General features: G+C 34.5%; 3 protein-coding genes across 3 annotated transcripts; 2 read left to right on the top strand and 1 right to left on the bottom strand.

Moving 5' to 3' along the window:
• Positions 1-9,648: 9,648 nt before the first annotated feature.
• LOC139841410 (serine/threonine-protein kinase SRK2A-like) lies at positions 9,649-12,805 on the top strand. Its single transcript, XM_071831628.1, has 9 exons — positions 9,649-9,768; positions 9,868-9,942; positions 10,721-10,822; positions 10,938-10,991; positions 11,648-11,740; positions 11,880-11,972; positions 12,109-12,213; positions 12,290-12,388; positions 12,479-12,805. The coding sequence occupies exons 1-9, from the start codon at positions 9,649-9,651 to the stop codon at positions 12,803-12,805; spliced, it is 1,068 nt and encodes a 355-aa protein (XP_071687729.1).
• A 627-nt stretch (positions 12,806-13,432) lies between these two features.
• LOC139843307 (farnesylcysteine lyase) lies at positions 13,433-18,747 on the bottom strand. Its single transcript, XM_071833381.1, has 5 exons — positions 18,247-18,747; positions 17,074-17,247; positions 15,567-15,926; positions 14,560-14,735; positions 13,433-13,809 (listed from the first exon to the last, which is right to left on the bottom strand). The coding sequence occupies exons 1-5, from the start codon at positions 18,745-18,747 to the stop codon at positions 13,542-13,544; spliced, it is 1,479 nt and encodes a 492-aa protein (XP_071689482.1). The 3' UTR covers positions 13,433-13,541.
• Positions 18,748-18,788: 41 nt separating this feature from the next.
• Positions 18,789-19,618, top strand: LOC139841411 (uncharacterized). Its single transcript, XM_071831629.1, has 2 exons — positions 18,789-18,842; positions 18,986-19,618. Exons 1-2 carry the CDS (start codon positions 18,789-18,791, stop codon positions 19,616-19,618), a joined length of 687 nt encoding a protein of 228 aa, XP_071687730.1.
• Positions 19,619-23,761: the final 4,143 nt, after the last annotated feature.

The raw sequence follows: 23,761 nt of genomic DNA on the forward strand, positions 1-23,761 counted from the left end.
CGTGATGAATGTTATTATTTAGGCGGAAAAACGATCGATAAAAATAACATTCAAGATAATATTGTTCGTGAAGAATATGAACGTTTTTTTTCTTCATGTTTTGAGAAGTAAAATTTAGCTCGATTTAGAGTTTAGGGTTTAGGGTTTGGTGTTTTGGGTTTATTCCATAAACCCAAAACACCAAACCCTAAACTCTAAACTCTAAACCGTTCGTGTTAAAAACTCAATCTAAATCCTAAATCTAAACCCTAAACCCTAAATTTCTAAACCCTAATATCTAAACCCTATAAACTCTAATATCTAAACCCTAATATCTAAACCCCAATAGCTAAAACCTCAACATACGCTCGAAAAACACGATAATTGTTATATATTACTTCTTCGAGCGTTTTTTCGCCAAAATAAAAACATTTATCACAAAGTGTCTCTACTAAATGTTCATATTTTCATCTCATCTATAATGTTCGTGAACAAAGTTTTTTCAAAAAATGAAAAAAAAAGTTTTTGCTTCCCCCGCTTCCCCCCGATTGGTTACTTCCCTCTTGATCGTACCACTATATATATATATATATATATATATATATATATATATATATATATATATATATATATATATATATATATATATATATATATATATATATATATATATATATATATATATATATATATAGTGGACCAATCCATGGATAAGCACTAAATGGGGTACAAACTGGATAAGTAAAATTTCAAATTTTTTTTTTTTAAAAAAAACGATCCTTTAATATGCAAATAGAAGAAAATGAAAAAATTTTAAAAAGTTTTTTAACAAAATCGTTCAAAAATCGATGATGAATGGTAAACATCGATGATGAATGGTAAACATCGATGATGAATGGTAAAATTAACCATTCATCTGGTTAATTTATCATTCGTTTTGTTCGCGATGAATGATAAAATTAATCAATGCTAAAAAAAGCAGATGAATGGTTAATTTAACCATTCATCTGTTTATGATGAATGATAAAAAAACAGATGAATGGTTAATTTAACCATTCATCTGGGTTTTTTTAGCATTGATTAATTTTATCATTCATCGTAAACAAGATGAATGATAAATTAACCCGATGAATGGTTAATTTTACCATTCATCATCGATTTTTGAAAGATTTTGAACTTTTTTTTTTATGAAAAAAATTGATTAGATGTGCATTTTAATGCAGATTTATGAATGTAAAAAAAAATTCAAAAAAAAAAAAATTTATTTTGCTTATCCCGTTTGTACTGCTTTTAAGCTTATCTATATCTATATATATATATATATATATATATATATATATATATATATATATATATATATATATATATATATATATATATATATATATATATTATCCAGAGAAAATTCATAGAATTCACAGATTCGGTCTGCACCACAAATCAATTTTAGTGTGAGTTCTCCAAATTCTCTCAATCTGCAGCTAATCTTCCCGTCATTTTCTCTCTGATCAATTATAATAATAATTACGTAGTATTAATTTCACGAAGTCGTGAGTGTACACTGCTTATAGAGAGAAAATCTTATTGCTCTCTACATGATTGTCTTTGGTAAGAAAACGTCATGATTTCCATTGATCGATCATGAAAATGTATTAAAGGCTCGGCCAATAACATCGTACACTTCAAATTGCTCTAAAAAGCTTCACTGTCAACTGTTGGAGGTTTTATTGAGATTTCGTGTAGGGTAAAATAATCGATAGCCGGATAAATCACTGAATCGTGGTATCACTTTCCGAAAGTAATTATTCGACCCTTATTGCCTGGGTTACACGAATATCACTTTGGGATAAGACAGAGATTAGTTCTTGTTATTGGCAGTAAACAAGAACTCTTTTGCATAAGAGTATTAAGGTGTTTTTCGTATATCTTATTCTCATAAATGATAGTCTCTATTTATAGGCACCCAAAAACAAGTATTATTCCACGATGGAGATGTTTCACTAACTAATTTCGTTTTCAAATCTAAAACAAATCCTTTACATAAAGTTGTTTGTTTTATTTCAAACATCCAAATCAAGGAAATCGTTTTCAAATCTAAAATAAATCCTTTACATAAAGTTGTTTGTTTTATTTCAAACATCCAAATCAAGGAAATCGTTTTCAAATCTAAAACAAATCCTTTACATAAAGTTGTTTGTTTTATTTCAAACATCCAAATCAAGGAAATCGTTTTCAAATCTAAAACAAATCCTTTATATAAAGTTGTTTGTTTTATTTCCAACAACCAAATCAAGGAAATCTAGATTAAATCCTTTTCATAAAGTTGTTTGTTTTATTTCCACCTAGTGCAAGAATAATACTTCCGTAATCACTCAAATTTGTGATAATGGAAAACCATTTTCGGGTCCGGGCAATCTATCACTTAATGGGTGTACACTCCGTACCTCCTAACCCATTTACAAGTATAGATTAAATCCCTCAATTACACTAAATTTCTAACAATCCTCCCCAATTTAGTGCAATTCGTTTCATGAGAATTAAACAAATTAAAACAAAAACTCATGCATAAATGAAAATATCTTGAAGATTGAATTTTCACCTTAGTACATTACACATTCCAAATATTCGAGAATCAGGGTGTTCTAAGAATTGAACCCTTCAACCCATTTTGAATAACTGAAAATAACATACACATAAGTTTTCAAATACTCTAAAGCTATCCTGACACTTTACAAGCCATGTGTCCATATCCTTTCATGAATGTATCCAAAGCTAAAAGTCCAAGCTTTGTTGAAGCGGCAAAACTTCACATTCACATAGGTAGTTCACTTCAGTCATGCACCTGCTCTTGCACTTTTTCAAATGAACTATTAAGAAGCTAGACTTCAACCTGACCTTCAGCAGGTCCGAGTACATACCTTACCTTGGGATGATATAAAATTTATGTACTCCAAATTTCTAAGTATAAGCCTTCCGCATTGAATTCAACTTCTAATTTTCATCAGAAGGGAATTGGGTATCTTATAATTAGAAATTTATGTGGACTTTAAACCCATCCCCACAGCAGACTTGTCAACCAAGTCTCTTGCCAATCCCTTCGTCAAGTGATCAGCTAAATTCTGTTGTGACCTTACGAACACTATAGAAATCACCCCATTCATGATGAGTTCACGAATCATACTATGTCTGACACCTAAGTGTCTAGACTTTCCATTGTACATCTGGCTATAAGCTTTTGCCAATGTCGCAGCACTATCACAATGGATAGACATGGGTGCTATAGGTTTAGGCCATAATGGTATCTCATGGATCAAGTTTCTAAGCCATTCTGCTTCTTTACCAGCAGCAGCTAAAGCAACAAACTCAGATTCCATCGTTGAGTTGGTAATACATGTCTGCTTTTTAGAAGCCCATGAAATAGCACCTCCCCCAAGCAAGAACACCCAACCACTCGTTGAAGAATGATCTTCAATATTGGTTATCCAACTCGCATCAGAATATCCTTCTATTACAGAAGGAAATCCACTGTAAGATAAACTATATGCCATAGTTTTCTTTAAATACTTCAGTACCCGCCTAATTGTTTGCCAGTGATGAGTACTAGGATTACTAGTATATCTACTCAGTTTTCCCACAGCAAAAGCAATATCTGGCCTTGTACATGTCATGGCGTACATCAAACAGCCAATCACCTGAGAATACTCAAGTTGTGATATAGCTTTACCTTGGTTAGGCATAAGCTTCTCACTTGGATCAACAGGTGTACTCACAGGAGTACATTCAAAGCAATTAAACTTTCTCAACACCTTCTCAATATAATGAGATTGAGAAATTGAAATTCCTTTGCTTTCACGTTTGATCCTAATACCAAGGATAACGTCAGCCTCCCCCATATCTTTCATGGAGAACTTTGATGACAAAAATTCTTTTGTTAAATCAACTTGACTTTGGTCAGTCCCAAAGATTAACATGTCATCAACATATAGACAAATTATAACTCCTTTACCAGAATCATCAAATTTGCTATACACACATTTATCTGCTTGGTTCAATCTAAAACCACTAGATAAAACTACTTCATCAAACTTCTGATGCCATTGCTTAGGTGCTTGTTTCAAACCATATAAGGACTTCACAAGTTTGCACACCTTGCTTTCATTTCCTGGCATGACAAAGCCCTGAGGTTGGTTCATATAAACCTCCTCATCCAAATCACCATTCAAGAATGCTGTCTTCACATCCATCTGGTGAATAACCAGATTGTGAATTGTAGCCAAAGCAATCAGCAGTCTAATGGTAGTGATACGTGCCACAGGAGCATAAGTATCAAAATAGTCAATTCCAGACTTTTGTCTAAAGCCTTGAATGACTAACCTTGCCTTGAACTTTTCAATAGTTCCATCCACCTTCATCTTCTTTTTGAAGATCCATTTGCAACCCAAAGGTTTGCAACCGGGAGGTAGATCAGCTAACACCCAAGTGTTATTGCCCATGATGGAATCCATCTCATCATTAATTGCCTCTTTCCAGAATGCAACATCCTGAGACCTCATTGCTTCATCATATGTTTTAGGATCATCATCAACATTGAAACAATATGAATATTGGGTAGAAACATCATCCCTAGAACCTTCAACTAAGTATAGTTGAAAATCTGGTCCGAATGATTTAGGTTTCCTTTCTCTTTTGCTTTTCCGAAGCTCAAGTGACTGATCAACAGCCTTTTCAGAGACTTCATCATTACAATCCTTATTGATTCCATTGTTACTTGGAATCATATCCTTTGGTCTAGGTATAGATGAAAATCGATTTTCATCAAAGATTGCATCCCTTGAATCAATCACAGAATTGATTGAGACAAATTCATTAGGCTCTATTACATAGAACCTATATGCCTTGGAATGTTCAACATATCCAATAAAAATGCAATCTATACCTCTTTCACCTAAACTTTTCTTTTTGGGATCAGGCAGTCTTACAACCGCCCTACAACCCCATACACGAAGATAATTCAAGTTAGGTTTCCTTTTATTCCAAAGTTCATAAGGTGTAATCTTGTTTCTTTTGTTAGGAACTCTATTAAGCAAATAACAAGCTGTTAACATAGCTTCCCCCCAAAATCCTTCACTTAAACCCGAATAGGATAACATGGAATTAACCATTTCCTTAAGGACCCTATTCTTCCTTTCAGATATACCATTTTGTTGTGGAGTATAAGGAGCTGTGGTCTCATGGATAATACCAACGGATTGGAAATACGATTGGTCAATGTATTCACCTCCCCTATCTGTTCTAAGTCTTTTAATCAAAGCCTTTTGTTGTAATTCTACTTCAGTTTTAAATATTTTAAATTTATCTAATGCTTCATCCTTAGTATGTAACAAATAAACATAGCAAAATCTAGAAGCATCATCAATAAAAGTCACAAAATATTTCTTGTTTCCTAAAGTAGGAGTAGCATGCAAATCACATAAATCACTATGTATTAATTCCAAAATTTTAGTATCACGATGTACATTTTGAAATGGTTTCTTAGTGATCTTTGTTAACATACACGTTTTACACTTTTCATTGTTCATGTCAAAAACCGGTATTAATCCATCTTTAGACATATCTTGCATTCTTTTAAAGTGTATATGTCCTAGTCTAGCATGCCAAAGTGTAGAATTATTTATGCTAGAAGTAGATATAAAAGCAAAATTAACATTCAAGTGATTAATGTTAAGTCTAAACATTCTATTGCATAAATAACCAAAACCAACAAACATACCATGTTTTGACAAAACAAACTTATCAGATTCAATCACTTGTTTATAACCACAACAATTTAACACACTACTGGAAACTAAATTTTTTCTTATTTGTGGTACATGCAAAACATCAAACAAACAAATAGTTTTTCCAGAACTAAAACACAAATCCACACTTCCACGTCCATGAACAGAGGCTGTTGACTCATTTCCCATATGAAGAATTGATCCATCAGTCACGGACTCGTAAGTCTTGAACCAAAATCTATCCTTGCATACATGGGTGGTGGCTCCCGAGTCAACCCACCACGCGACATCATCATCCTGCACAAAATAAGCCTCAGATATATATGAAACATAATAATTCTTATTTGAATTATTAAATATATTCTGACCTTTCGAGTTGTGGTTGTTTAAACCATTTCCCGAACCGCTTGTGCTAGATCCTTTGGCATTATTATTACCAAAAATAACCTTGCAATCCTTTTTTATGTGTCCAGTTTTACCACACTTCCAACAAGTCAATTTAGACTTCTTGTTCGGATTAGCCTTGTTATAACCTCGATGTTTACGTTTGCCCTTTTTGTCATTATTACTAGTGAACTTTTTATGTTCCACCATATTGACAACAGACGTACCAGCAACTTCGTTGCTCTTTGGCTTGTCATTATCCTGCAACCTGAGGGATTCCTCAATACGCAGATGACTACCCAACTCAACAAGAGTTAACTCCTCCTTCTTATGTTTCAAAGAATGTTTAAATTCTTTCCAAGATGGAGGTAGTTTATCAATTATGCTTGAGACTTGAATAGACTCATCCATGTTCATCTTATGTTGTGTGAATTGACCAAGTATACGAATGAGCTCATTGTATTGTTCCAAGACCGGTCTAGAATCGACCATCTTGTAATTATTAAAATTACTAACAAGGAACTTTTTACTAGAAGCATCCTCAGACATATACTTGGTTTCTAAACAGTCCCATAGTTCTTTAGAAGATTCAACATTTAGGTAAATATCAAAAAGGGAATCAGCCATACCATTGAGGATTAAACCTCTAGCGATGTAGTCATCGTTCTCCCACTTGCACCTTTTCCGAATTTGTTCAATAGTGGCATCATCACCATGATCTTCAGGAATTGGTGTGCTGAGTACGTACACCACACTCATGCTGCTCAGAAAGAAGTGCATCTTCTTTTGCCATCTCCTAAAATCAATTCCCTCAAACTTATCAAGTTTGGAGAAATTCGCCGTCATGTGTTTCATCGTAGCCGCCATCGATTATAACGAATAATTACTTTCGATTGTTGGAGGTTTTATTGAGATTTCGTGTAGGGTAAAATAATCGATAGCCGGATAAATCACTGAATCGTGGTATCACTTTCCGAAAGTAATTATTCGACCCTTATTGCCTGGGTTACACGAATATCACTTTGGGATAAGACAGAGATTAGTTCTTGTTATTGGCAGTAAACAAGAACTCTTTTGCATAAGAGTATTAAGGTGTTTTTCGTATATCTTATTCTCATAAATGATAGTCTCTATTTATAGGCACCCAAAAACAAGTATTATTCCACGATGGAGATGTTTCACTAACTAATTTCGTTTTCAAATCTAAAACAAATCCTTTACATAAAGTTGTTTGTTTTATTTCAAACATCCAAATCAAGGAAATCGTTTTCAAATCTAAAATAAATCCTTTACATAAAGTTGTTTGTTTTATTTCAAACATCCAAATCAAGGAAATCGTTTTCAAATCTAAAACAAATCCTTTACATAAAGTTGTTTGTTTTATTTCAAACATCCAAATCAAGGAAATCGTTTTCAAATCTAAAACAAATCCTTTATATAAAGTTGTTTGTTTTATTTCCAACAACCAAATCAAGGAAATCTAGATTAAATCCTTTTCATAAAGTTGTTTGTTTTATTTCCACCTAGTGCAAGAATAATACTTCCGTAATCACTCAAATTTGTGATAATGGAAAACCATTTTCGGGTCCGGGCAATCTATCACTTAATGGGTGTACACTCCGTACCTCCTAACCCATTTACAAGTATAGATTAAATCCCTCAATTACACTAAATTTCTAACATCAACTTATCCCCTTTTGTTATTTGAAGATAACTTTTTGATTATGAAAAGTAATCTGTTTTGTTATCATCAAAAACGCCATTTTACATAATGGAACAAGACTTAGGTGTTGTTTGTTTTTCGTTGTACAGACCTTATTAGGTTTTGTCTGCGCGTTCGTAGATGTTTTTACTGTTTATTTTTCTGGAGACATAAGATAAAATAATGTCTTCTTTTGTCTGCAAATCTGCAAATTTAGAACTGTAGATAAAAAAAACAATGACCACATTTTCTCTACATATATGATTTGCCGAATCGTTAGACAACATCTTAAAAAATAAATAACACCTATAAGTAAGGTTGAAAAATTCGCTATTCGGAGATTAATCGGTCAGGACTTTGGAATGAGTAATCGGCAATTCGGGGATTAATCAGATTGTACTTTATACATTTAAATATTAAATTTCAAAAATTATATGTGTAAATATAGAAGAAAATCATAAACTCAAACACAAACTTTAACGTAATTGTGTAAAATTGTTTATTTTATTTTTTTTTTCAAAAATTCTAAAGTTCTAGTTTAAATTCATGTTAAAATGTTGACCAATTTGGACTTTGACCGACTTTGATTACCAAATTCGATTTTGACCCATCAATCGATGTCGACCGATTAATTAAACGGATTGCTTTTATAAATGAGTACTTGAGGATTAATCGGCGGGTGCCGGGTAATCTGGTTTTTTAACATTTTCCTATAAGCATGTGTATAACAATGAGGTTTACGTTCATTTTGATGCACGAAGAAATTACAAAATATAAAAATTTATATAATCAAAACAATTTATGTGTCTTTTTTGATATACGGAGTAATTGAAATGCATTCGAGACCAATTTAGTCAACATAACTTGTATTGTTTTCATTGGCACTTAAAGTCAAACAATTTTATGACAAATCAACCATCAACCATCATAATTGTAATGACAAATAATTCATTTGGGTTGAGTAGAGTTCGCTCAACTTTTCAATATTTCCTCTTACGTTAATTTTATCTAATTAAATATCGAAATAATTATCTCAATCAACAATATCAATTTCGATAATATATACTATCCTTATTCTTATTCTTATATGATATTATAATAATATTTTATTTATTCAAACATCCACTTCATTCTATAAAATTATTCATTTAAACATCCAATCCATTCTATAAAATTGTAGTCTATCAAATATACAACGAAGCTAAACTAAGAAAATAAAACTCAAAATGTATCCATCAGTTATCTACAGTCTACAGTATTACACCATAATTAACAAAACAATACTAGTAACACATTAAACTCATGTACATGATACACGTGGTAAAACGGGTAAACAGATAATGTTTTTCATGTTTGACCTGAAAAGAGTGATATTTTTTTTCCCAAACAGTATATCAGAGTTATACTATATATCAACCGTCATCGTAAGATGTTTTCCTGACAATGTTTGAACATGCCAACCTGTAGGTCATCTTGTCATCGCTAATTATTAAACGTTGGACGTTACAGTAAATCATTTCAATATTTTCAAAATCAAATTATATAATAATAATTAAATTTAGATTATTGGAGTCATGGGAGGTTGTGGAGGTCCATGTGAGTTTCATGCCGACCTCCATATATCCAAAGTCTCCTTCCCACGTGTTATCTACCCCATCTTCATTTACGCTAATTATGTGTGTGTATATATACACACACTTTGTACCTATACATTCATTATACACACAATACTCTCTTAATTAAACACAATTAGCTACTAAATTTATTGGAGGTGATTTGCGAGTTAAAAACTAGCACATCATTTCCATGGACAAATATGAGGTGGTGAAGGATCTTGGGTCGGGAAACTTCGGTGTTGCGAGGCTTATGAGACATAAAGAGACTAAAGATCTCGTTGCAATGAAATACATCGAACGCGGTCTAAAGGTGCGTTTAGTTAATTCCCGATATGTATGATGCTTTTTTGTTGTTATTTGTTGCTTGTCGGATTTTTAAGTTTTTCGTCGTATGAAATGACTACTGCAGATTGATGAAAATGTGGCAAGAGAAATTATAAACCATAGATCGCTTCGACATCCTAATATTATCCGATTCAAGGAGGTATGTAAGGGGCCATATATCTTTTATAGCGGATTATAAATTTTGTTATATCATATATGCAACAATACTACCAAAAGAAATACTACCAAAAGGTTTCTGGCCTGACGGTATCAAATAAACTCATCAACTTTAAGGTTGTGAGTTCGAGTCACGTGGTGAAAAAAGGTGCAAAAGAAAATGTATGCAACAATACAAAAATTATACTTCATTCATCCCAAATTTATTGTTGTCCAACAAACATAATCTATTTTGATATTCATTAACAATATGTCAAGTTTGTCCTTCTGTATATTAAATTTGACTTGTATATTTTAGAATGATAGAAAGTTTAAACACTGATAATTATCATGTTAAAGATGGGTAAAGTAGGAAGTTTTATAACTGTTATTTTTTGCAACTAGAGAAATTATTTGATATAAATAAAAAGAATTTTCTTTTGAACACGCTTAAAGTATTGTACAACTTGATAAATGCAATTATAAAATTAATGAATAATCGTTATTAACAATGATTTAAAACATGTTAACGACAGCCCTAAATAAAATAAAAGTACTAAAAATGTCTAGTCGATTGTTCAACCGGCCTACACATTGGCTATGTGCCTCTGTCCATATGTAATTCAGAATTTAAAACGCAAAGTTTGTTTGTGTAAGGTATCTAGTAGATTCGCTAAGAAAGATACTCTGAATTTAGTAAACCTCTTAGTTATATGGTTAACCTGTGTTTATGTTTGTTTGGTGTGTTTTTGTCTGAAGTTTGTTTATGTATGTGCATAAAGGTTGTATTGACGCCAACCCATTTAGCAATCGTCATGGAGTATGCTGCTGGTGGCGAGCTATTTGATCGCATCTGCACTGCGGGGAGATTTAGTGAAGACGAGGTTATGAGCTGTTACATTTTCATCATCCACTAATCATAGAACAAAATAATGTTAATGATGATGATAAATGTATGAATTGTGTTTATATTAACTTTGCTGAAAAATAATCTTGCAGGCAAGGTATTTCTTCCAACAACTAATCTCAGGGGTCTCCTTTTGCCATTCCATGGTACGGAGTAATATACATTTTTTAGTTTGTCGTTTTGCGACTATAAACTTGCAACTTATAACAATCGTATACAGACCTTTGTAATATATTACATTATGACTAAAGTTAAATAAAATTATTTTTAGACAACAGGGTTGTGACTTGATAATCCAGATTGTTTTTTCGAATCTTGAATAACTTATCTAATTAAGTATTTCGACATTTACAAGCTATGGGTTCACGAGATCTCAATTGAGATAAGACCGTTAACAGAAGATGTCTCACTTGGGAGCCGGACCCCAAACAGTGAATTTGACCCTTAGACCTCGTAAGAGCGCTGCCCCTTGAAACCCCGCAAGGGGGCGCGGTCTCCTTGACCACCGCTATTTACACGACAGTGTCTAGTAAATTTTTACGGGCATGCACTCCACAATTTCCAAACCCTTGTAAAATATTACCTAGTACCAAATAACTCCTGCTTTCAAATAAATCACAATTACCTATTACCTAAAATAAATATTAGATAGACACTAAAATCACCATCGATTATAAATACATACGTATTTATAAGTAAAGGTAAAGTGAAGTAATTTGTACTCTACATTACAGAGTAACATACAAATATGGATTTAAGGCGGGTCGAGCTCATTAAAGGTTATTATATTTGTGACGTGCAGCAAATATGTCATCGAGATTTGAAGCTGGAAAATACACTATTAGATGGAAGCCGAGCACCTCGTCTCAAAATCTGCGACTTTGGTTATTCAAAGGTTATAATCTGTCTTTCAATGTAATGCTTATGCTTATTTTAGTTTCATGTAAATAACATGAACCGATATACAAAAAATATAAATGAGAAATATATCATAATTTCATAATTCAAATGTGAAATTTGATGTTGATGTACAGTCATCACTTTTACATTCAAGACCCAAATCAACTGTTGGAACTCCGGCTTACATCGCCCCTGAAGTTCTATCTCGTCGAGAGTACGATGGCAAGGTACATAATACATCATAATATACTCAAGTCAATTTTGTAATGGAACTTTTTGCATTTACACAACATAATATGTATGTTTCAAATTATAATTTATGAATTTATTGACATATTGTTCATGATCGTGTATACGTTGTAGTTGGCGGATGTGTGGTCGTGTGGTGTGACACTTTATGTTATGCTTGTGGGTGCATATCCTTTTGAAGATCCGGCTGACCCTAAAAACTTCAGAAAAACCATTACAGTAAGTGGCGTTTAACTACTTTTGACCCGAATTCATTTTGATCCTTCAGCTGACGTGGCCATTATTCGTTTTGCAGCGTATTATGGGCATTCAATACAAGATCCCAGACTATGTTCACATATCCCAGGAATGCAAACGACTTCTATCGCGCATATTTGTTGCAAATCCTGCACGGGTATGAACCCTACTATATAAAGTTAAATTAATTAATTAACTTGTAAATTTTGTCGTTGAGGAGTAATCTTATTGTGTTATGGTTGAACAGAGGATTACTATAAAAGAAATAAAGAATCATCCATGGTTCTTAAAGAATTTACCAAGAGAGCTGATGGAATCTACACAAACCAACTATTATCAAAAAGATAACCCGAGTTTTTCCCTTCAAAGTGTCGATGAGATCATGAAGATCGTGGCAGAGGCGAGAAACCCTCCACCATCGTCACGATCGGTCGGGTATTTCGGTTGGGGATCAGAAGAAGAAGAAGACGAAGAAAAAGAGGAGGAAGTTGATGTAGAAGAAGAAGAAGAAGATGAATATGAAAAGAGGGTAAAAGAGGTTCATGCTAGTGGTGAATTTAATAATTTAATATAAGCACAAGTTTCATATAATATTTGTATTACTATGTATTATCTTACATCAAAGGTTATATTTTTTTGTAAACTTGTTTACATTAATCACTCCTGGAAGTGTAATATAATGTTTTTACCTTTTGAATATGCCTGCAAATGGTAGTATCGTTACATGGTGCATTAATCAGAATTTGATGGAGTTCCACTCATTCAAGTAAGGTAACTGAATTAATTCTAGCAAAGTAAGATTCGAGCGAGTAAAAGATATTTAAATGATTGGCTCTTGGCGCTTATTTATTTATGGGTAGTTACTTGAATTTTGGTGACGTGGCACATGCACAATTCGTGCGCGTAAAAAGCTTTCCAAATAAAGAGGTTTACATGACATTTTCATACTGCATACCTAATGCTCATGCTGAAGAGCTTACGTCTAAAGACTATTTAAACGCTCCAAGTGTCTTTTATCAGGTTGACCAGATTGCGTGACGGTCAACGCATATTTAATCTTGTATTCCACTCCTGAATACGGAGCACGAAAGAAGACCAGATATATTTAAATATTAGATGTGGTCCATAGGGCTTATCATTACATGACATGAACACTAAGACTCCGTTTGGCTCACGCAATTCAATGGAATTCCGGCGGAATTGTAATTGAATTTAGACACGGGGGCCACATCTCTACCGAATATATTATTATTCCAGATCATCTATGTGTAACAGCATTTAAATTACAACAGCGTTACAACAAACAAAACTCACAACTCTGGATGTTGAAGATTTGAATCAGAGGTGGAACTCTTCAAGCTATACGAATTCAAACGCTGCCCATCAGACAACCTTGAAAGGATCAATCGCGCTATGTTCTCAGCAGCAACAGCACCGGTTTCCATGGTACTCGCTGCATTCTCAAACGCATTTACATAATACAAATGCATGTCATCCAACATAAATGGAGCAAACTTCTCAGGAGCATGGTAATGAGGATATGCACCCCAGTTTATTCTCAATGTCTCCTTCCTTGTGCTACCAAATGTCAAAAACACAAAAAGTGCACGCGTGTATTAGCATATTAACTCGGTGTAACCAATAAATAACTAAGGGGGCGTTTGGTTCGTGGGATTTGGAGGAATTTGCATTTAAAATCCCATGAAGTCCCATGTTTGGTTGGAGGGATTTGCATTTCAAATCCCATGAAATCCCATGGATGAAGGATTTCAAAATTCTATGTTTCAGTTTTCTGTTTTGTGTTTCAGTTTTGGATCTCAAATTTCAGTTTCGCATTTCAATTTTCGATTTTATTTTCGCGTTTCAGCTTTGAGTTTCACGTTTCAGCATTCAGTTTCGTGTTTCATCTTTAAAACTCGTATGTCAGTTTTTTCAGAATCGCATTTCATGTTTTAGTTTTCAGTTTTGAGTTGCAGCTTTCAAATTTACGTTTTAGTTTTTAGTTACACATTTCGTGTTTCAGTTTTTAGTTTCGTGTTTCATTGGTTTTCACATATCAGTATTTAGATTTGTGTTAAAAATTTTCATTTCGCGTAAACATAAAAATTAAAAAACAAATGTAATACGTAAACGTAATATTAATATTGATCAAAACTTCTTTTGATTGGATTGTGAATCGTGGGATTTCAAATCCTCCAACCAAACAGATGATAGGATTTCAAATCGCAGGATTTTAGATCTTTCAGGATTTCGGATTTGAAATCCTCGAACCAAACGCCACCTAAGGATTTGATGCAACATTGCATAAAGGTGTAATTTGAGTGCTACCTGAAGATTTGATCCAACAATGCATCGGTCAAACTCTGACGAGAGAACATCTTGTAAGTCATGTCGGTTGCGTTGTGTTCTTTGAGGAGAGAAATGCATGTAAAAGGAAGTTCGGGATTCTCGATTGTGCCTACCAACTCAGGAAGATCCGATACCGAACTCAACCCGAAGTATGCCTACACAAAGAGATACATAAGTAAATGTAGAGATGATAACAATTCTGCCTGTTTGGTCCTTTATGGGTGGATGGGTCAATAATGGGTTATATTTTGTTCTAGCAAGTCAAATGTGTAGTATAAAAAGTTTAGAATGAATGGATATATGTTGAACTGTTCAAAAGTTACAAGAACTGTATTAAATGCTTATAAAAAAACCTCCTTGGTTTTATTTCAGACTATCAAAGTTGTAAAAGTCACAAGTCGGTCGGGACCTTGGAGTCGGTCAAGTCGGGGACGATCGGCGTTGACCAATGTTGATTTTTAGTAATGAATAAATTAAACATATACTCCGTATATATTACACATATACATTAAACATATCATACATAAAACATAAATTTCTTAAACATAGATATATGGCACAAATCCTAATTAAGAAAAAAATGTTGACCTAACTTTTACTTTGACCAACTCAGTCCCACTTTGACCTGACTAATTAGCGTTAAACGACTTTTAAAGTGTTTTTGGGCGAGTCGGCACGGGCTAGTCCTCAAACCGACGCGTAAGCCGACTTTTTACAACAGTTGTAATTAGTTCATAACTGTAAAATTATAGGTTTTATCATATTATTCATACACATTCAGTATTTATATAACACAAGGAAAGAAAAGAAGTGTTTATGGGTTGGGCAGACCCAACCCTATCAATCAGTAATAATCCGTTTCGACTCGAACATCACTAAACCCAACTAACCCGCCCATTATGTCACCTCTGTTCAAAACACAAGTTTCTAAGCAAAATCAATATCATCGTGGTATGATTTTATTTTAGTTGATAAAAGGAACTCACAGGATTTAAGAGGCCTCTAACAAAAGTTGTATACGTATGCTGTAACTTTCTTTCAGGGATAGAAATTTCAGGGGTGAACCGAATGTTCAGCTCGTCTAACGGGGTAGCAACCACCGTAACTTGACACGTATAGCTGTTTCCATTTGTGGAGTTAAGCTCGTAAAAATCACCAAAATTTGTGACTGATTCTATTTCTTCTTGTAGATGTAAGGTAACATCTGAACGGTTGACTAATCCAGCAGCCATCTGCCTATTTCCTCCTTTGACTGACCATAAGTTTCCTCCTGATCCAGCCAAAGACACAGCACCAGCAAGTCCACTAATTCTGACACTCTGACCATAGTTGATTCTTGTTATAACCTGCAAAAGGTACAATATTTTGGATCAATATTCATTTCCTCATAAGTGGTCTCAGGTTCAAATCTCATTGGGGCATATCTACGGCCTATCTTGAGGTGGACAAGGAAATGGTCAAGAAACAGTGATAACCCGGTTAGACCACATCATCTAAGTAAAAAATACTCCCAGTGAAAGGTAGCATGAACAAGAAAAACCTTATCAATTTACCTGTTTATTTAAAGTTGCAACACAAAAACTCAAGACGATCCAGGTTTCACAAAACGTCTAAAAGAGCTTAACCTGACCATTCTTAAACCCATGGTTGTAAAAGTCGCTAGTCAGGAACTAGTCAGTCAGAACCTTGTAGGGTCTAATTAGCCAAGTCACAATCTAGTCGAACGTTTATAAACTTCGACTTTGACTGTATTTGACCTACTTTAACCGATTTTGACCTAATAACTACGAACTAATAAATCTCTCTTTGAACACTTTAGACAACTTTGAGAAATCGACCAAGTTGGCTACTAGTCGGGAACTAGTCGGACTACTTCAAAATCATGATTAGTCATGGGACTTTTACAACCATGCATAAAATTTCAACAAATATCCCTCATATGAACAAAGTTGAAATTAATTGCTTAGGGTCCATCTGCCTAAGTACATATAATTGTTGGCTCATACTTTCTCTAAGTTCTTGGCTAAGCTCTTGTACTTCAATAAAAACAGAATAAATCCCATTTCACTTATTATTGTGATTTTCACATCCGAAATAAGTGTAATATGTATTTAAAATGTTTAATTATTGTTAGAAAAATAAAGTAATCCGAAGGCTGAAATTGTTCAGAACACCAATAAAAGAGCAATTGCTAGGATACTCTAGCAGCAACTTCAGATATCACATCAATTGTCTGTCGTAATAATTTTAAAAAACCTCAATACATAACTACATGTCTCCAAACCGAAACACTTTCAGTTGGAGTCCAACTAAAGTCAACAGAGACATTGTGTCATTTTCTCCTGTCATAATCCATAGATTCCCAACTCAAAAATTCATAATTATCGCATAAACATCACCACATAGCATCATAAGTTTCACAAACCAGGTATCACAATACAACAGGATCAATAATTACAACAGAATTTCGACTAATAAAAGCAATTAACTTACAGTGATAAGCTCTTGTATAAGCAGAGGCGAAAACTTCAGATCAACTAATTCCTCCTCTAATGTCTGAGTTGTCAAATTGTACAATCCTGCCCATTTTAACATGTCCTCCACATTACTGAATATCGGTCTAGTCTCCTTACTTCCATAATATTTCAAGAAACTATCCACCGTAGTCTACCAATATAACATAATCCACGTCAGTCGTCATATAATCACACATTCAACATCATGAAAAACTAAAGTTCTTTTCTTTTTTCAATAAGTACATTTAAAGTTTTCGTTCCACATTAGTCATTATACTTAAAGGTTGTTTGGAATTGGGTTTTAATATACATTTTGCGTTTTCAAAGTGGTTTTTTGACAAGTCATGTCTTCACCTGCTTTTATAAAACTGAACCACAGATAATCATTTTTTGTTTTACAAAAATTGTTTTCTGATTAGGGATGGCAAAATGACCCGTACTCGATGGGTAAACCCGAAATCTGACACTTTTGGGCCGGGTTCGGGTCGTCGTGGCCGGGTATGGGGATGGTTCTAAATTTTTTCCGGGTTCGGGTATGGGGATGGGTTTAGATGCAAACCCGTACCTGACCCGTATACCCGGCCCATATACCCGACCCGAAGGGTATTTCAATTTCATTAATAACTATAATAAAATTTAATCATAATAATATAAGCTACAATGTGGTATTGTACTATTGTTCTATATTTATATATATTTATTTAGATTTAAAACTCAATTTAATATCATTATTGAAACATAAACTGAAATAAGTGAATGGTTATGGCTAACAATGGGGATATTCGATGCCCAAAAGAAAAGCCGATAACCCTATAGTTAGTAAGTATATGGGGATCCCCGTGGGACCGGGTTTGGGACAAAGTTTCCTAACCGGGATCGGGTCTGGGATTAGCTAAACCCGGCACAAACCCGGCCCGATGCCATCCCTATTTCTGATCATTCGCATTTTGCAGACGTGATAGTCCGATAATCGCAGTCCCAAACACCTCTTAATTACTTATAAACCATACCAATTTAATCCCTGACACACATTCCTATTCCTATCCTATCCTATTTCATATCATAACAATAATAAAAATGAAACATTTTTACAATAATATCATAACAATAATAATAATAACAAGTACGAGTGGTAAAAAATTAAATGTACCTCAACAAAATTGGTCATTTTAAGAAGCGAAATCCCATACCGAAGAAACATTCGAATAGAATTCGCAAGCGAAACAAGGTACTGAACCAGTTGATTCTTAGAATCAGAATCAATAGTTTTAAACAAAAACTTTTCCCCATCCCAAATCCCAAGTGAAAACGAATTATCATCAGCAGAGGGTCCATTGACTTCAAGATTCAACAAATTAGTGAAATTCAAAGCATGGTAATTTTTAGGGTGAAGAATTGAAGCACCAGCTTCGAATGTTTCACCGCCTATAGTGACGGTTGCCATACGGCCACCGACGATTGGGTGACGTTCGAACATGTGGATTTGGGTGGTGGGTGTTGGAGAGTATTGACGGAGGAAGTGGGCCACTGAAGAGCCGGCGATGCCGGTACCGATGATGCAGACATCGGCGTCGGTGGTGGTGGTGATGGTAGTGTATGATGGGGTTGTGAGAGCGAGAAGGGTTAGGATTGTGAGAGTGGTGGCGAGCATGGTTCACCGGGGGTGGTGATTATACTGGGTTTAATTAATAAATGGGACGTATTTGTTTAAAAAGAAGACTTTATCGTCTAAATAAGTCTAGAAAGGTGTAAATTTAATCGAATCTGATTATTATTACTCGTATAATGTGATCATCCTTTGACCTTCTTAGTTTTTAATACTTATTCTGTTAAAAGAAGCTAATTGCCGTTATCAGAATACTCTCTATGGGTATTTTATTGGACAACAGGTTGCTTTTCCCGTTATTCAGAATTATGTTACGAATGTATGGCGTAAATATGGTGTTGAGAAGATAATGATGAATGGTAAAGGTTTCTTCTTCTTTAAGTTCTCGTCCGAGAGTGGTATGATGGATGTGCATCAAAATGGCCCGTGGATGATATGTAATGATCCAATTATATTGAATAAATGGTCTCTGAATGTGTCGTTAACAAAGGAGGATCTTTCAAAGGTTCCGGTTTGGGTTAAGATTTATGATATTCCATTAGCAGGGTTTACGGAAGACGGCCTAAGTGTCATTGCTTCGAAGTTTGGTAGGCCTATGATGTTTGATTCATATACAAGCACTATGTGTACGGAGGCGTGGGGTAGACCCAACTTTGCTCGAGCCATGATTGAGGTTAGTGCTGATCGTGACTTGCGAGAACAACTAAAGGTTGTGACTCCTAACTTAGATGGGATGAGTAACACGATCGATATAGTGCGAGTGGAATATGAATGGAAGCCACCATGTTGCTCTTGTTGCTGCGTTTTTGGGCATATTGATTTCCAATGTCCCAAGTCGATAATTGTGGGGGAAAGCAAGGAAAAACAAACCGATGATGATGGCTTTCGGCTTGTGTCTAAAAAGGCAAAAAAATAGGACTCTTAATGCCCAAAAGTCAAACCAAGGAGGTGTGATTATCAAGGGAAATCAAAAGTTTATGTATAAACCAAAAATTGGTAGCTCAAATCTTAAACTGATGCGTGATGGAAAAGGTGGTTCAAGTGGGAGTGCTACTAATGTCAAGATTAATAATGGGTTTAGTGTGCTGCACAGCTTGGACGAACAAAATGATCTACACCAAGCAGATTTTAACCTGAGGGATGAACCAAGTGACGTGAAAATTAATGATGATCAGACTTCTCAATTTGTGGCGGCTAAATATTCTGAGGGGGCAAGCACTCTCGGTTTAGTAGGTACAAATGATTAGTCTTGTTGCGTGGAATATAAGGGGTCTTAACCTCGCCCCTATACAAAACGAGGTTAAAGATGTGGTAGCTGGTAATAACTTATGTATTTGTGCTATTCTAGAGTCTCACGTTCATAGTTCTAAAATATATAAGATTGGCAGTGAGGTGTTTCCCTCATGGGATTGGATGTCGAATAGTAGTGCCTGTAGAAGCAGTACCCGTATTATTGTTGGTTGGAACCCGAGTGTTGTTAATCTGATGGTGCTTTCCTTTTCTGACCAAGTGGTCCATTGTCAGGTCACCACTTTGGATGGTAAGTGTTCAGTATTGGTCTCCTTCATTTATGTGCATAACTTGTATATCCAAAGGCGTTCGTTATGGAAGGACTTGTCAAAGCATAAGCAGTTTGTTGGTAATAGACCCTGGGTTTTAATGGGGGACTTCAATGTTTCGCTTCATGTGGAGGAATCTTCGGCAGGTACAGCGTCTAGTACACTTGCTATGAAAGAATTTCAAGAGTGTGTTGCGAAATTAAATATGGCAGACATAAACCACTCGGGTTTACAATATACTTGGAATCAAAGGCCTCAGTCTCTAGATGGGATTCTAAAGAAGATTGATAGAGTGATGGGTAATGATGTCTTCATAGACTGTCATACGAATGCTTATGCGCTGTTTAAGCCTTATCGCATCTCTGATCATTCTCCGGCGGTTCTTAATATTCCTAGCAACACTAAAGTTATAACTAAATCGTTTAGATTTAGTAATTATATTGCTAAACATGAGGATTTTCATGATATTGTTTCGGAGGGATGGAAGATGGAGATCCAAGGGCACATGATGTTTCGGGTAGTGAAGAGGCTCCGGTTCTTAAAAAAGCCTTTACGTAGTTTAATGTGGCGTAAAGGAAATTTGCACCAGAGGGTGGTTGAATGTCGTAAGAAATTGGAAAACGTACAGATTGCTCTAGATGCAGAGCCACACTCTTCTGTTTGTCGAGAGAATGTTAGGAATGCTCTCAATCAGTTTAATGATGCATCTTTGGAAGAAGAGAGTTTTCTAAAGCAAAAAGCGAATGTTGAATGGCTTCGTGTGGGTGAGAGTAACTCTAGTTATTTTCACAAGGTAGTCAAAGGCCGCATTAATCGTACCAGAATTAACTCTATTACGGATGCTAATGGTAAGTTTGTAGAAGGGTTAGCGGTTAAGGATGTTTTTGTTAAACATTATGAAGAATTCCTTGGTAAACAAATGCCTTGTGTGGAAATCTCTAATCCTGGTTCATTATTTTTGAAGATGGCTAATGCACAACATGCTGATAACATGATTCGTCCTGTCACCGCTTTGGAAATAAAGGACACGATTTTTTCTATTGGGGACTCTAAATCTCCGGGTCCGGATGGATATTCTTCAGCTTTCTTCAAAGAATCTTGGAGTATTGTTGGAGAGGATGTGGTTTCGGCAGTGCAACAATTTTTTTGTTAATGGTCAAATGCTTACGAAGCTAAATAGTGCTATCATTGTTTTGTTGCCGAAAGTCCAAACGCCTAGCAAAGTTACTGATTATAGACCGATTTCATTGTGTAACGTGCTTTATAAGTGTATTAGTAAATTATCACTAATAGAATAAAATCGAGTCTGGATGACATTGTTAGTCATAATCAGTTTGCCTTTGTGCCGGGTCGTCGTATTTCTGACAATATTATGCTTACTCAAGAGCTGATGAGGAACTACCATCTTGATCGCGGATCTCCAAGGTGTGCGTTCAAAGTGGATATCCAGAAAATGTACGATACGGTTAATTGGGAGTTTTTTGAGGTCATTCTCATTTGTTTTGGGTTTCCGATAAAAATGGTGAGATGGATTATGAAGTGTGTGTCTACGACTTCCTATTCTATAAATATTAATGGGGAATTACATGGTCTTTTTAAGGGGAAGCGGGGTCTTCGTCTAGGGGATCCGCTCTCGCCTTATCTATTTACCCTTGTTATGGAGGTCCTTTCATTGATGCTTCAACGGAAGGCCGGAGATTCAGGTTTTCAGTATCATCCTAAGTGTGAGATTTTAAAAATTATGAACTTATGTTTTGCTGACGACTTGTTCTTATTTGCTCATGCGAGTGTTTCTTTTGTTACGGTTTTACAGGATGCTTTGGAGGAATTTAAAAATTGTTCAGGTCTGGCTCCAAGTTTGCCAAAAAGTACAGCTTTGTTTTGCTAACGTATCTCCTATCTTAAAGGCGCAAATCTTGTCTGTTTTACCGTTTGATGAAGGATGTATGCCTGTCAGATATCTCGGAGTCCCATTGGTATCGTCTAGACTCTTATATCAAGATTGCAAAGTGTTGGTTGATCGGGTGAGGCTTAAGATTCGAGATTGGAAAAATAAGTTTTTATCTTTTGCAGTAGGGTTCAGTTGATTATCTCCGTTCTTACTTTTATGCATATATACTGGTGTTCGGTTTTTGTTTTGCCTGACGCCATCATTAAAGATATCGAAAAACTTCTTCGTGGGTTTCTTTGGTGTCAAGGGGAGATGAATCGTGGTGTGTCTTCCAAAAGATGAGGGTGGTTTGGGCAATAAACGCTTGAAATACTAGAACATTGTCCTTATGGTTTCTCATATATGGCGTATTTTATATAATCAGAAATCTATATGGGTTCAATGGGTCTATACGCATAAGTTGTCCCATAGACACTTTTGGGAGGTCCCTGTTCGTGTTTCTGATGGCTGGAGTTGGCGCAAACTCCTTCAGATTTGTCCGACTATTCGTCAATTTTTTAAGTATAATATCGGTGATGGCTGAATGGCCTCAGCTTGGTATGATTCTTGGTCTACAGCAGGTGCTTTGGTGAATATTATCTCGCACAGGGACATATCAAATGCTGGGTTTTCGTGGAAGTCCAAAGTTGCGGATTTGGTCAATAATGGGAGTTGGGCATGGCCTTCTCATTAGTTATTAAAATACCCGCAGCTGCAGCTAATTCCTATACCCACTTTGAGGAATGAGGCTGATCGAATGGTTTGGGGTTCACATTGTGACGACCCAGAAATCTCCGACCAAATTTAAACTTAATCTTTATATAGTTTCGACACGATAAGCAAAGTCTATTAAACCGAGTCTCAAAATTTTTTAAACTGTTTCATGAAATCATTTGACCTTCGACCAGTTCCGACTATTCACGAACAATTAATTGTAACTTGATGTGTATATATATATATATATATATATATATATATAAAATAATTGGAAACATAATTTTAAATATTGTATGTGGTTGTTACTAAAATTTATTTATGTAAAGTAAAATAAAAATAGGATATTATAATGATTATTATTTAAAAAGTATATATATATATATATATAAATAAAGTGTATTGAATATATATATATATATATATATATATATATATATATATATATATATATATATATATATATATATATATATATATATAGTTTTGAATTTATTTGGAAAATGATTGTAACACTCAATTATCATTCGATCGATAATAAACAAGTTATAAACGAACTTATGTGATTTTAAAATAAACGGTGATCCGAAAATGAGCTATATAAATTTTAGGCTTATTAAAAATATATTTAGAAGCTAATTAATAAATTTCAACATTTTTCATATTTTACCCAGAATCGAGAGGGACAGTTGATGTAATTTTATTTATTAAATTAATAATCGAATTTTATACCATAATGACCAAAATAAATAAATATTATTAATTTTAAAATATGGGATTTTTCTAAATTAAATTTATCCGTAACTGTTTAGCAATGGACACAATATAGTCATTCGGGAAAAACTGTCGGTAACTA

The sequence above is a fragment of the Rutidosis leptorrhynchoides genome, chromosome 4 (genome assembly GCF_046630445.1).
Source record: "Rutidosis leptorrhynchoides isolate AG116_Rl617_1_P2 chromosome 4, CSIRO_AGI_Rlap_v1, whole genome shotgun sequence".
In the NCBI taxonomy this organism is placed as follows: Eukaryota; Viridiplantae; Streptophyta; class Magnoliopsida; order Asterales; family Asteraceae; genus Rutidosis; species Rutidosis leptorrhynchoides.